The 14,098-nt window shown below is 55.2% G+C and overlaps 1 protein-coding gene across 3 annotated transcripts in view; it reads left to right on the top strand.

Moving 5' to 3' along the window:
* Positions 1 to 14,098, top strand: part of SIN3B (SIN3 transcription regulator family member B) — a 37,713-nt gene that overhangs the window by 21,284 nt on the left and 2,331 nt on the right. For 2 of the 3 annotated variants that reach the window (XM_036847078.1, XM_036847076.1), the window contains 10 exons: positions 140 to 258; positions 4,099 to 4,306; positions 5,595 to 5,711; positions 6,802 to 7,040; positions 7,777 to 7,960; positions 8,721 to 9,324; positions 9,540 to 9,709; positions 12,221 to 12,394; positions 12,683 to 12,775; positions 13,928 to 14,022. In XM_036847078.1, coding sequence (XP_036702973.1) covers positions 140 to 258; positions 4,099 to 4,306; positions 5,595 to 5,711; positions 6,802 to 7,040; positions 7,777 to 7,960; positions 8,721 to 9,324; positions 9,540 to 9,709; positions 12,221 to 12,394; positions 12,683 to 12,775; positions 13,928 to 14,022 — 2,003 coding nt within the window. The remainder of the gene's footprint in view (positions 1 to 139; positions 259 to 4,098; positions 4,307 to 5,594; positions 5,712 to 6,801; positions 7,041 to 7,776; positions 7,961 to 8,720; positions 9,325 to 9,539; positions 9,710 to 12,220; positions 12,395 to 12,682; positions 12,776 to 13,927; positions 14,023 to 14,098) is intronic. The other variant, XM_036847077.1, reaches the window with a different exon arrangement.

Genomic DNA, 14,098 nt, shown 5'->3' with positions numbered 1-14,098 from the left:
TCCGCTGCAGACCACAGCCAGTCCCTTTAGAACACGCCTGTGTTGGTGACTCTGTGTGCACCTGGTGATAGCAGAACCAAGTGTGCTCAGGAGCGGGAGTTGGGCCCGGTAGGGGCCCCCTGACTCGCTCTCCCCGCAGGTGCGCAGGGTGCTGAAGAGCCAGGAGGTCTACGAGAACTTCCTCCGCTGCATCGCGCTCTTCAACCAGGAGCTTGTGTCCGGCTCTGAGCTCCTCCAGCTGGTCAGCCCATTTCTAGGGTGAGCGACACTTCTCGGGGCTCCCCCCTTGGGTTTTGTTTCCGTAAACTCCTTTCACCCTTCTTTTGCTATTGTTTTTGGAAAACAGTATATGTGTTTTTTTCGATCTTGTCTTTAAGTTGAAGTTGTTACAGAGATCCTTATAGATTCACCGGCAGTTGTAAGAAAGAACACAGAGAGGCCCTGGGGAGCGTTCCCCCGTGGTAACATCTCTAGTCAGTGTCATAGCCAGTATGTTGATATTCACACAAGCCACCCATCTTTTCAGGTTTCCCATTTTACCTGTGTGTGTGTGTGTACAGCTGTATCACCTGTGAAGGCTGGTGTGTCCACCACCACTGTCCAGGTACCGAGCAGCTTCAGAACCACGAAGATCCTTGCGTTGGCCTTTGATACCCGTACCCACGTCCCTCCCACACCGCAAGCCCCTGACAACCCCTAAAACCTGTGTTCCTTCTCTAAAGTTATATAGCAAAAGTATTCTGTAAATGGAATCACACTGTGTAACCATTCAGGATCAGCTTTCTTCACCCCGCATAATTCCCTGGAGATTCATTATGCTTTTTAAAATTCTAAGAATCAGAAATTACTGGGAAGAATGAAATGACCGCGCAGCATCCCTGCTGCCCCGAGAGAAACTCTGTTGGCAGATCCGTTACCCGCTTCCAGCACGTCCTGCTGCCCTGTGTGAGCTGCCCCCCGAGGGGCCCGGCAGCCCCTGAGGGGGCGGAGCTGTCCTGGGAGGTGCCTGCGCCTCGCAGGTCGTGCACCTGTGCTGTGGGGAGGGGAGTCGCTGGCTCCCCGTGTGCTTCCCACTCCCCAGCCCTGTCGTGCCCAGCGAGTTTCCTAGCCCGTCTGCGCCTCAGTTTCTGTTCTGTCAAAGGGGGATCATAAATACACCTGTGCAGGGTTTCAGAAAGTTTCAAATGGGCTCTGCCTGAAGACCCTTAAAATAGCATCTCAAACATGGGGAGTTCGCATTATACATGACGTGTGCAGCGCCCTGTTTAGCCCCCAAGACAGCCCCAGAGGCTGCCGGCCCCTCGGGGCAGCTACCTGATTCCCTTTCTATTAATTAAAAAAGTTTTTTTAACCTTTTTTTTTTAAATGTAAAATAAAACACAGATCCAGGAAACCACGTAACAGAAGAACAGCTTAGTGAATCATTATTAGGCAGACACCCTTGTGCCCACCGCCCAGGTCACAAATGGACCTTTGCCAACCTGCAGGAGCCCCTCCACCTGCCATCTCAGCCATGCCCCCTCCCTTGGCTTGGGAGTGACCACCTCCCTACACTAATTACGGCGCAGCCGACCCAGGTGGCCACCGCCAGACACACGGCTCAGTCTCACCTCGTCGTCTGGGTTTTGTTTTCTAATACGTCTTGTACGTCCCTCTTCATCTCTAGGTTCCCTCTGCAAGTTTATTCCTTACCGTGTCTGCATTGGCATCCCCACGGCGTGGGTGCATTTTGCCGAATGCACCTTCACATTCCCCCACATCCCCCTGTCTGTCAGGAGGCAGTGGTATCCTCTGAGTTCTTTCTGTGGTTTATTCCTTTGTTTATTCATTCACCGCGGGTTACAAAAGAGAGCATCTCAACAGTATTTATCACTTTTTGGTGACCCAAGGTAGATGCTTGATTTCTCCCTTTATTACAGTGTCAGGGTGATGAGTCGCTTTCCTGTCTCATCAGGCCAATTAGGAACTGAAAAGGGGACCAATTTCTTTGGCGTTACATGAACTCATGAATTTAAACACATTCGATGTGTCTCAATACATTTTAAGCTGAGGAAACTGAGGCCCAGAATGGATACCTCTCACTCTCTCCAGGATAAGCTCTCGTAAGAGAGCTTTGCCTGGTGATGGGCGAGTTCAGGGGGATGCGGCCTGGAAGCCCACCCCTCGCTCATCCTCTGCTCTCGGGATCTGAGTGTGGCTGTTGAGTTTCACATAAATGGCATCACACTGTCAGGCTGGGCTGTAGTCTTCTCTTTTTTTCTTTTTTAAACTCAGCAATTCTTAGACCCGAACGATCGTTTTTAGCGACTGCACAGTGTATGTTCCATGGTTTTCTCAGCAGGGTCTGCAACAATGGATGTTTATCTCCAGTTTCCCCCTGTAATCCGTGCTGAGATTATGCTCTTGGGCTGGGATACTCAAAGGTCGAGTTAGGGTCATCAGGAGGTGCTTCCTTGGTGGTCCCAAGAGTGTACACACATCAGGGTGACCTTTTCACTTGGATTAACTTTCTGGGGCTGCTAAAGACCTGTTAACGCTCTGAAAAACCACCCAGAGCAGGGTGGCAGGCGTCACACAGTCTCGGCTAAAACGTGGCTGGTTTTTTACGTGGATTTGGACACGCTCACATCGAAGTACATCTGCGCAGCTCAGAATCCAGTGCTCTGAGCTCGGTCAGGGTCAGCTATTCCCGTTTCGACATGTGAGCAGCAGTTAGAGACTCCAGGCGGGGGAGAGGGCCATGGGAGGGTGCAGCAGAGCAGAGAAATGAAGCGGCTTCTGCTCGCGCATCTTGACCTGATGCCCAGCTGGGTTAGCGTTCACGCCCACCCCCCTCCCCACCATGAGACCTGTGTTTGCATGGGCAAGCTTCTTTCTGGGTTTGTACACCCACGGGCAGCTGAGTGCAGTGGCCCAGAGCGCTGTCACCTGGTGACAGCGTGGCTGGAGTTGGGGCTGGAGTGGGGTAAGCCTCCCCTTCAGAGTGGTTTATCCCGCTGTAACCTCAGGCACCCTCCGCACCGATGTTGATGTCTCCCTTCCCTGCATTTCCTTTGGCTTGCGGGTTTTCCTTGTGATCTGAGTTGGCGGGGGTCCTTACAGGCGGGCCGCCTCGGGGCACATAGTTAATGAGGGGAGACTGCCAGGCTTAGTCATGGCAGGATCATCACACCAGCTGTCAAAATATCTGCACCCTTTCTGTAGGATTTGATACTCATTTAAACATTAATGCAGATGACATTGGGGGTCAGTTGCGTTAAAATCTTCCTGTCGACATGCACGACCATTACGTGATGAGAATTTGTCTAGGGAGGGGGTCTCCCTCGTGAGGGAGGAAGGCCCTGGAGCAGGGAGGCAGATTTTATCTGTCAAGGGCCAAGGGTCACTGCTAACCAGCTTCTGGCATTATGCGCAAGCAGCCACAGGCAATACTAAGCAAGTGGCCGTGATCGACTATTTACAGACAGATGTGGGGAGGTTGACTAGTTTGCTGATCCTTGGCCTAATGCCCGGCCTCTTCCAGTCAGGGGATATCGCTGACCCCAGCTTCTGCCAGGCCAGGTCATCTTATCTGGCGTGTTCAAGGACCTCCCGCAAGTGGTGGGGCCTGGTTGTTGGCAGAGGCTGGAGGGCAGATTCACACACGCGGCAGCTTCACGCGTGTTGGATGCTCGTCCTGCCTCTCGCCCCTCCTCTCTGATGTTGATTCTGACCATCTTTAACTGCCGGCATCAACGTGAAGCCGTTTTAACACTCTAGATCATTCTCAGAAGGCCCTCGGGATGCTACTTGCCATTTGTCTTTATTTCTTTTTTTTTTTTTTAGACTTTTTAAAAAAAAAAAAATTGAAGTATAGTTGATTTACAGTGTTGTGTTAGTTTTTGGTGTACAGCAAAGGGATTCAGATATATATATTTATTTATTCTTTCTCAGATTCTGTTCTATTATAGGTTATTATAAGATACCAAATATAGTTTCCTGTGCTACACAGTAGGACCTTGTTGTTTATCTATTTTATATATAGTAGTGTGTATTTGCTAATCCCAAACTCCTAATTTGTCCCTCCCACCTCCCTCCGACTTGTCTTTATTTCTGAAGGAAATTTCCAGAACTCTTTGCACAGTTCAAGTCCTTCCTGGGGGTGAAAGAGCTGTCCTTCGCCCCACCCATGAGTGACAGATCCGGGGATGGAATAAGCCGGGAAATCGACTACGCCTCATGCAAGCGCATCGGATCCAGCTACCGGGCGCTCCCCAAAACCTACCAGCAGCCCAAGTGCAGCGGGAGGACAGCCATCTGCAAGGAGGTAGCACTTCCCGGGGCTCACGTCAGCTTGTGTGCTGCATGCTCCTTACCCCCTCCTGTGTTCCACATGGAAGACCAAGTGTTGATCCCCCCGATAGTGAATGGTGGATGGTGCCGGGATGTGCCAAAACAAAAAGCATGGGTAGAGATGACAGTTTCTCACCCTGCTGGTGGTTCTGGCAAGCCGCAGAGCACACGGCGCCAGCATAGGGTTTGGCTTGTTCCTCCGTCATTTAGACTGAGATTTATTTCTGCCTTGAGCCCACTCTGTTCCAGGTTCACTGCCCTCAGCATGTTTCTGTTTAGCTTGACCACTGAACACTTTTTCAGGGTTAGTAGACAGGCTTACTGCATTTCCAGAATTCAAGAGTGCCTGCTGGATTCCAGGATATGTAGTCTGGGAGTCAGCAGACTATGGCCCATGAGCCAAATCCGGCCCACTGCCTGTGTTTGTAAGTAAAGTTTTATTGGCAAACAGACATGCCCATTTGTTTACATACTGCCTGCGGCTGCTTTACCAGGACGAGAGCAGAGTTGAGTACAGGCGTGCCTTGGAGCTATTGTGGGTTTGGTTCCAGAGCACTGCAATAAAGCAAACATCGCAATAAAGCCAGTCACACGAATTTTTTGGTCTCCCAGTGCATATAGAAGTTATGTTTATACTGTACTGTAGCCTGTTAAGTGCGCAGTAGTGTTATGTCTGAACAAAACAATGTATATACCTTAATTTAAAATATTTTATTGCTAAAATATGCTAACCATCATCTGAGCCTTCAGCGAGTCACTGATCACAGATCCCTGTAACAAATATAATAATAATGAAAAAGCTTGAAATATTGTGAGAATCACCACAGTGTGACACAGAGACACAAAGCGAGCAAGTGCTGTTGGAAAAAATGGCACCGATAAGCTTGCTCGATACAGGGATGCCGCAAACCTTCACATTGTTTAAAAAAAAAAAAAGCAGTATCTGTGAAGCGCAATAAAACGATGTATCCCTGTAGACCTGACAGACCAAATGACCTGCAAAACCTAAAATATTTATCTGGCCCTTTACAGAGAAAGTTTGCCAACCCCAAAGTATTGATAGTAAGATTTCTTCACTTGATCAAAGCCACGTTTTTCCTTAAAACCACTTTAAAAGTAATTTTACTATTTGTATGATAAGGCAATTTCCTGTAAAATCAGTATTGTTACTTATCCTCGTATCTTCTACGCTGGACAACACAGTAAACCACTCTGGCAGCGGGGGCCTGCCGCGCTGGTCACGGCATTTCCTCTTGGTGCAGGTACTGAACGACACCTGGGTGTCCTTCCCCTCCTGGTCAGAGGACTCCACCTTCGTCAGCTCCAAGAAGACGCCCTACGAGGAGCAGCTGCACCGCTGTGAGGACGAGCGTTTCGAGGTGTGTGTGCGGGCCCGCCTTCTCCACGGCCCTGCCCTCGCTTTCCCCACTTCATCTCCTCTGCACCCTGGGACTTATCGTGACCCTCCTTGAGCCCTCTGGTCTCCTTTAGAGTATCGGGGATTCCAGTGCTTTCCAGCAGGGGCAGCTCCTGAAAGCCTCCCTTTTCTGCCTTGCTGGCCTCCAGGCTGGCTAGGCGTTGGTACTGTGTGTGTGTGGTTTCATTAACTAAAATTAGGTTCACTTAAGTTAATTTTTTTAATAGAAATTTTTACCGAGATCATTGTAGGTTCACATGCAGCTTAAAAAATAACACAGAGTGATCCGGGTGCCCTTTCCCCAGTGGTAACAGCTTGTAAATCTCTGGCACAGTGTCAGAGCCAGGATATGGACATTGACCCGGCCATGATCTTATTCACGTCTCCCTAGTTGGACTTGTATTCGTGGGGGGGGGCGCGGGGGGGGCAGGGTATCTTGTGCACAAGCACGCGCATGTGTGTTTAGCTCTGTGCGGTTCTCTCACCTGTGGAGCTCCATGTATCCAGCACCACAGCCAAGATACTGAACAGTTCCCCCAGCAGGAGGATCTCTCACACTGTTCCCTTATATCCCCATCCACCTCCCTCCCCAATTCCCAGCATCCGTCAGCCTATCCTCCACCTCCTTCACTTTGTCCTAAGTGGAATCAGTCACACGGTATATAACTTTTGGGGATTGGCTCCCCCCAGCACATGTTCTTGGGAGTCACCCGGGGGCTGTATGTACCACGCGTCCCTTCCTCTGCATTGCTGAGTGTAACGTGCTTTTGATGCCTGTGGAAAGGGTCAGCCTAGGACCCGTTCCCCTCCTCAGATGGGTCCACCAGTGGTGAGGTCCAGGTAACACCATCATCGCCCAGGTCTGGACCGGCCCCTCACCCCTGTAACCAGCTGTGCTCGCTCCAGTCCCCCGGACCCGCGTCAGGGCCACCACACCCTGATGTCTGTCATCCCCTCCTCAGTTCTGCACATCCCTTCTGCCAGCCCAGGCCCGTCCCTAGGACCCCGCTGACACCCCGACAGCTGACCCCTTTCTGCTTTCTTTTCCTTAGTTAGACGTTGTCCTGGAGACCAACCTGGCCACGATCCGGGTGTTGGAAAGCGTGCAGAAGAAGCTCTCCCGGATGGCGCCGGAAGACCAGGAGAAGTTCCGGCTGGACGACTGTCTGGGGGGCACGTCGGAGGTGATCCAGCGCCGCGCCATCCACCGCATTTACGGCGACAAGGCTCCAGAGATCATTGAGAGCCTCAAGAAGAACCCTGTCACTGCTGTCCCCGTCGTCCTGAAAAGGTGTCCTCACGCTTCTGACCACCCTGCCTGCTGCAGGGAGCCCCCCAGCAGCTCATTAGTGCTGTGTGTCACGGGTGTAATCGTGAGGGGGTCCCTGGCGTCTCAGTCTGGTTCACTACAGTGTTTTCCAGTCTTGCTTCATCTCCCCATTCCATTCCCGAGAGGAAAGCACAACTGTCAACAGTTGTTTGTGTCCTCCTGGAACTTTCTGCCATGCACATAATCATATCTAAACATGAACATGAAAGGTAACTACTTTAAAGCACAAATGGGACCATCCTGTATCACGGCTTGCCTTTTATTTAATCATATGTTTGGGACCCTCACTGGGCCGGTGAACATGTATTGGTTAAGCGGCTGCCCTCAGCCAGGTGCTGTGCCCAGCCCTGGGGCTGCAGAGCCAAGCGAGCCCGACACAGTCCCTTCCATTGCAGGGTTCACAGTTGAGCAAGGGAGCCCGGTGGTCGAGCCAGCAGCTGCATAGAGCGCAGTCAGTTCTGTGGGCCAGGACAGCGATGTTTGAGAAACCGTAAAACTGGCTGTGCGGGTTCCACGGGGCCGTTACCCCTCCCTCCTTTATACAGCACAGAGCCCACTGCACAGGCCTGGAGCTGGCTGTCCCAAGTGTGGAACGTGTCCAGTGGGTCTGTGGGTGGAAGACAGGCTGGCCCTGCACAGGGATGACTCGGGCGGGTGTCCCGGGCTGTCCCTGTGCTGAGCCCCTCTGGCCCTGCAGGCTGAAGGCCAAAGAGGAGGAGTGGCGGGAGGCCCAGCAGGGCTTCAACAAGATCTGGCGGGAGCAGTATGAGAAGGCGTACCTCAAGTCCCTGGACCACCAGGCCGTGAACTTCAAGCAGAACGACACCAAGGCCCTTCGCTCCAAGAGCTTGCTCAATGAGATTGAGAGCGTCTATGACGAGGTGAGGCCCTCCTCAGCCGGGGTCGGGGCAGGCTGCCCGCGCCCAAGCTCTGGCTCTCCTGGCCTCGGGCAGATGGCCAGCTCTCTTGTGTCTCCGTTGCCCTCGCAGGGCTGCCTAGGGGTGAGGATGGGTGTTTCCGTAGCACCCAGCATAGGGCTGGCCCAGGAGGCGGATTGAGGCCACCCTGCCATTGTCAGCAGAGGGGGGCGACTAGGGCTGACCGTGCTCTTGTGTGGCTCTGGACTCAGTGAGGGGAATGGTTGGCGTGGGCTGGTGAACGGGAGCGAGCAGCTGGGAGGCTTGTGCCGGCACCGGGTGATGGCAGGACCATGGAAGGGCTGGTGGCAGGTGGGGAAAGGACAGAGGCAGGGGACGTTGCGGGGTGGTGACGGACCGGGTGTGCAGGGCTGGGGCGGGCGGGGCTGGAGTGCAAGCAGTCGCAGGTCTTCCGGGGTCTAGCCAAGTGTCTGTGCACGAATGATGGTGGGCAGAGGCCCGTGGTCCTCCCTGAGCCTTCCTCACCCCCGAGGCAGCCTGGGTCAGCTGGACGTGAATAATCAGGGTGCCGCTCCCCTCGTTTCCCCCAGCCTCTGAGTGCTGCTGCAGGCCTTGGTAGTGGGAGTTCGGCCTCGTTTTGGTCCCAGAGCTCAGCTGGGCCCCCAGCCACTGTGATGCCCTCAGAGCCCCATGGCCCTGGACCCCCTACTTGGAGTTCTCCCAGTGGGCCGCTTCCCGTCTCACGGCCGCCCTGTCTCCCCAGCACCAGGAGCAGCACTCGGAGGGCCGCAGCGCCCCCTCCAGCGAGCCGCACCTCATCTTCGTGTACGAGGACCGGCAGATCCTGGAGGACGCGGCCGCCCTCGTCAGCTACTACGTGAAGCGGCAGCCGGCCATCCAGAAGGAGGACCAGGGCACCATCCACCAGCTGGTGCACCAGTTCGTGCCCAGCCTCTTCTTCTCCCAGCAGCTGGACCTGGGCGCGTCCGAGGACTCCGCCGATGAGGGCCGGGGGAGCCCGCAGGGGCAGAGCGCAGACCCTGGTGACCGGAAGAAGCCAGCGCCCGGGCCGCAGAGCAGCGCCCCGGAGGAGAAGGGGGCCTCGGGCGAGGCGCCGGCCGCGGAGCAGCCGCCGCCGCAGCGCAAGCCCCTGGACGACGTCTACAGCCTCTTCTTCGCCAACAACAACTGGTATTTCTTCCTGCGCCTCCATCAGACCCTGTGCTCCAGGCTTCTGAAGATCTACCGCCAGGCACAGAAGCAGCTCCTGGAGTACCGGACGGAGAAGGAAAGGGAGAAACTGCTCTGCGAGGGCCGCCGGGAGAAGGGCAACGACCCCGCCATGGAGCTGCGGCTGAAGCAGCCAAGTGAGCCCCTGGGCCCAGGGGTGACACCGTGGGGGCTTGCCTCTGAGATCCGGGAGGGGAGGCGGGCCCGCCGAGCAGCCGCCCCAGAGCCACGGGCCACCTGCGGTGGGAGGCGGTGAACGTGGGCTGCTCACGTTCAGTGGAGACTCCAGATCCTTCCCGGTGGTGGCCGCGTGGGAGCCGGGCCCTCGGTGACCGCGGTGCCGCCCCCTCAGGTGAGGTGGAGCTGGAGGAGTACTACCCGGCCTTCCTGGACATGGTGCGGAGCCTGCTGGAGGGCAGCATCGACCCCACACAGTACGAGGACACCCTGCGCGAGATGTTCACCATCCACGCCTACGTGGGCTTCACCATGGACAAGCTGGTGCAGAGCATCGCCCGGCAGGTGAGCAGGCGCGGGCGGGCGGCGGGCAGCACCTCCCTGCGCGTCCCTTCCTTCACTCCTGCGCCTGCGGTTGATCCCGTGCTTGGCACCTTTCCTTTTTTTTTCAATTAAGGTAGAATTCTTGTAATGTAAAATTCTCCAGTTTTAAGTGAACGTTTCAGTGGAATTTAGCACATTTGCAGTGTTGTGCAACCATCATTTCTGACTAGTTCTAGAACATTTCCATCTTCCCCCAAAGAAACCCTGTCTCCATCAGCAGTCACTCCCCATCCCTCCTCTCCCAGCCCTTTTCTGTCTCTCTGGATTTGCCTGTTCTGGGTATTTCACATAAACAGAATCACGTACTATGTGGCCTTTTTGTGTCTGGCTTCTTTCACTCAGCATAACATTTTTAAGGTTCATCCACATTGTAGCGTGTGATAGAATATCATCCATTTTTATGGTCAGATAACATTCCGTTGTGTGGATGGACCACATTGTGTTCTTCCATTCATCCGTTGATGGACACTTGGGTTGTTTCCACCTTTTGGCGATGGCGACCAGTGCTGCTGTGGATGTGCGTGTGCGAGGATATGTCTGAGCCCCTGTTGAAAAACCTTTCGTGAGGGTTGTTTGGCAACATGTAAAGAACCTTTGGCCCACTTTTCCTGGCGGGGGAACGTCGGTGACGTGCATCAGCATCACGCACGGCTGAAGGCCAACAAGAGGAAATTGGTCATAAGTATATAAACAGCAAAGCCCCAGACAAGTCGGGTGCGGTCCCGGGACGTGGGTCCTGCTTGGTGACCACTCGAGTTGTTGTTCAGCTTGACTTTCATTTCCTGGTTATCAAGTGAGTCTGTTCATCATAAAGTGGAAAAGAAGCAGAGGAAGGAATGATGTCATTGCTCTGCCACGCAGGTACAGTTACTAGAAACATTTTAAAGATGGCAGTTCCTTCCAGGTTTTACACATTTCTTATTGAAGTAAAACACATACAGAAAAGTGCCGACTCCTCAGTGTGCGGCCCGGTGGGTCTTCACAAATGGACACCCCACCCGTGCCCCCTCCAGCCACCCCCCACGCACGGGCACCCGCTGCCGATTTCTGACACTGGGATAGAGTCCCTGGTTTTGAAGCTGTATAAACTCAGCATCTGACTATGTCCAGGCAGCGTGATTCTCTGAGATTCCTGTCTGCTGAGATGCACGTTGGCTCCTTCATCGTCCACCAGGGAAGGATTCCAGGGAGGAGCTCCCACTTGGGCCCTTGGAGCAGCGCTTCGCATCCCCTGTGGGCCGTATGTGTGCATGACCTCTGCTCCCCCAGGTGGGGTGCAGGCAGGCACAGCCAGCCTTGGGGGAAGCTTCCAGATGCCTGGCCCACTCTGGTCCTGCCCAGGGGCGGCGGGTTAGTGGTAGAGAAGGAGGGCTCTCTCATCTCTCCTGGACCGAGCGAGTCGGCTCCCAACAGGCCACAGCTCTCAGGACGGCGGCCCCATCTGTAGCACCAGGAGGATTGGACCATATACTTTGACTCGTGCCTTTTTAAAAAAAAAAAACTCCTTCTCTCCACAAATGTCTCCAGTAAAACCTGTTTTAAAAGATAAAAGAAGCAATAAAAATGGAGCTGTTTAGTTGGAGGCATAGTGAGGGCAGGACCCCCACGTGTGGCTCACAGGGCCCCTCCACGCAACACCTGTAACCTGCAGCGTCGTATCCACACTCTTTACTTCCTTTTATTTATTTTTTAGATTAGGATTTCTTATTTTCAGTAACAGCAGCTAATGTTGATTGGGAATGTGCCGGATGTCAGGCACCGTATGAGACCCACGTGTGTCCACGCGTCAGCAGAGGGACACACAGAGCAGAGCCTGAGGCCACTCAGCAGAGGGACACACGGAGCAGAGCCTGAGGCCCTAAGCCTGCAGTAGCCTGTCTGGGCCACAGCTCGCGCGCAGAGGGGCCGACTCACGCCGGCTCCGTCTGACCCTGCGGCCTCGGCTTTTTCCAATCCTTGTGTCATCCTAAGCCTAAAGGTTTTAAGTATGTTTATCGGTATTAAAGGAATTACTTGTGTTTATGACTGAACACTGGGGGAAGATAATCACTGCTTTTATGATTACCATCCCCATTTTGGCACATTTTCTTTTGTATTTTTTCTGTGCGTTTCTCATACCCAGGCAGGGTTTGCTGGTCTGCTCTAGTTTGCTCTGGTTTGCTCTTGTCTGGTTTGGTCTAGTTTGGTCTCGTTTTTGGTCTGGTCCAGTTTGCTAGTTTGCTCTGATTTAGTCTGGTCTGGTCTGCCCCAGTCTGGTCTGGTTTAGTCTGGTCTAGTTTGGTCTATCTGCATCCGGCATGGAGGTCGCCCTGCACAGCCCGCTGGACGCTGGTCTTTGCCCCCACCCCGTGGACTTTGCCACACCGTCTCTGGGTGAGGTGGGGGCTCCAGCAGGAGGTGGGAGCGGTGGCTGTGCCTCACCCCTCCTGGCGGGCACACGCCAGGCACCCACCGGCCCTCCCTCCCTGGCAGCTGCACCACCTCGTGAGCGACGATGTCTGTCTGAAGGTGGTGGAGCTCTACCTGAACGAGAAGAAGCGGGGCGCTGCCGGCGGCAACCTGTCCTCCCGCTGTGTCCGCGCCGCCAGGGAGACCAGCTATCAGTGGAAGGCCGAGCGGTGCATGGCTGACGAGAACTGCTTTAAGGTGAGAGGCCAGCCACGCTCAGCCCCGCACAAGGCTGGGGGGAGCACGGCGGGCGCCCACGACAGGAGCCCGGTACCGTGTGCTGCTTTCGCCGGGCCTCTGGATGCAGGCCCCGGCCCCGGAGGGCACCACAGGGCCTGTGAGGTGGGCGCCCAGCACGTGGTTCCTCAAGGAAGGATGGGGCTTGGAGGCTGGTGAAGAGGGATCATTGATGACCTTTTGACCTCATCCTCTGCCGGCCTGGGCTGTTCTCGTGGCTTCAGGCTGTTTGTCCCCCTCCTTCCCCAGGTGATGTTCCTCCAGCGCAAAGGGCAGGTGATCATGACCATTGAGCTCCTGGACACCGAGGAAGCCCAGACAGAGGACCCACTAGAGGTGCAGGTGAGGACCGCAGCCCTGTGCTCTGTGCCTTGTACACACCGTGGGGGCCGGGAGCAGCCACAGGCAGCATCGTGGGGCTCCCACCATGGGAGCCCAGGCACATGCTGGCTGAGCACAGGCCGCAAAACGTCCACCAGAGAAGCCTCTGTGCAGGCTGAACGCTCTCCTTGGAAATGCAACGGGAGGTGGGAGTTGCGGGTGGCCTCTCAGGAGCCAGGGGTGTGTGTCCCAGGGCCGGAAGTCCGTGTGGGAGCCAGGCCAGCTTCCCCCCAAACCCCGGCTCCTGCCACCTGCTGCCGACACCATGCCATCCGCCCATGGCCAGCCCAGTCACTCAGACCCCACGGCATGTGGCCGCTGCGCTCCCCGTGCATGAAGCTCAGAGCTCTGGTTGCCCCCCGACCACCAGGAGAAAACCCGCCTGGCCCACACGTTGAGGTGCACATTCCACTTGGTGCCCGCACGCCAGGGAGCAGGGCCCAGAAGCCCCAAGCCACCTTCACAGAGCTGGGGCACCGCCCACCACAGCCTCGGGGGCTCCCTTCACAGCGCCCTTCGCTGGAAACACTTTCCAAAACAAGGGAGGGTAGGGGCCTGCACACCCGGTCCCTTCCAGAAGTTTCCAGTAAATGTGGTTTTGTTAAGCTTGAGTCTGGAGGAGCCTCGTGCTTTAACAGGGTGGTGAGCAGTTGAAGGATCCCTCGGACGCTGCAGGCCGTGTCTGCCCTGGACCTGGTGACCCCTTCGGGCCCCACCCTTTGCTCACCCGCAACTCCTGCCAGCTCTCTCCCTCTTCCTCCCTGCTGTTTGTGTCTTCACGTCTGTTCCTGCCCACACGTCCCCCAGACCCCGCTCCACTCCGTGTCAGGGGCCTCCTGTTCCACGTGAACTTACCACGTGATGGATACAGAAAAGTCGTTACACAGCAGGGATTTATCCACTTAAGCACGAAAGGCCATAAATCGTCTGAATGGTGGCCTGGGTGTGTGTGTCCCACTCCAGCTGAGCCCTTTATCGGGAGCTGCAGTCTGCTGGTCTCTTATCACACATCAGGGTCCTCCACAGCTGTTATCCTAGTGCTTCGGGAGGGGTGGGGACAAAGTCCCCGGGAGCCTCTGATGACCTGGGCTGTGTCTCCCTCTGTCCCCCAAGCACCTGGCTCGGTACGTGGAGCAGTACGTGGGGACCGAGGGTGCATCCAGCTCGCCCACCGAGGGCTTCCTCCTGAAGCCTGTGTTCCTGCAGAGGTGAGCGGACTTCGGGCCCGGGGGCCTCTCCCACCGTTGCCAGCACCCAGCGTGACGGGGTTTTATTAGTTTTCAC

Source organism: Balaenoptera musculus, chromosome 3 (genome assembly GCF_009873245.2).
Source record: "Balaenoptera musculus isolate JJ_BM4_2016_0621 chromosome 3, mBalMus1.pri.v3, whole genome shotgun sequence".
Lineage (NCBI taxonomy): Eukaryota > Metazoa > Chordata > Mammalia > Artiodactyla > Balaenopteridae > Balaenoptera > Balaenoptera musculus.
The sequence above is the reverse complement of the archived record's forward strand: the minus strand, read 5'-3'. Positions and strand labels throughout refer to the sequence as shown.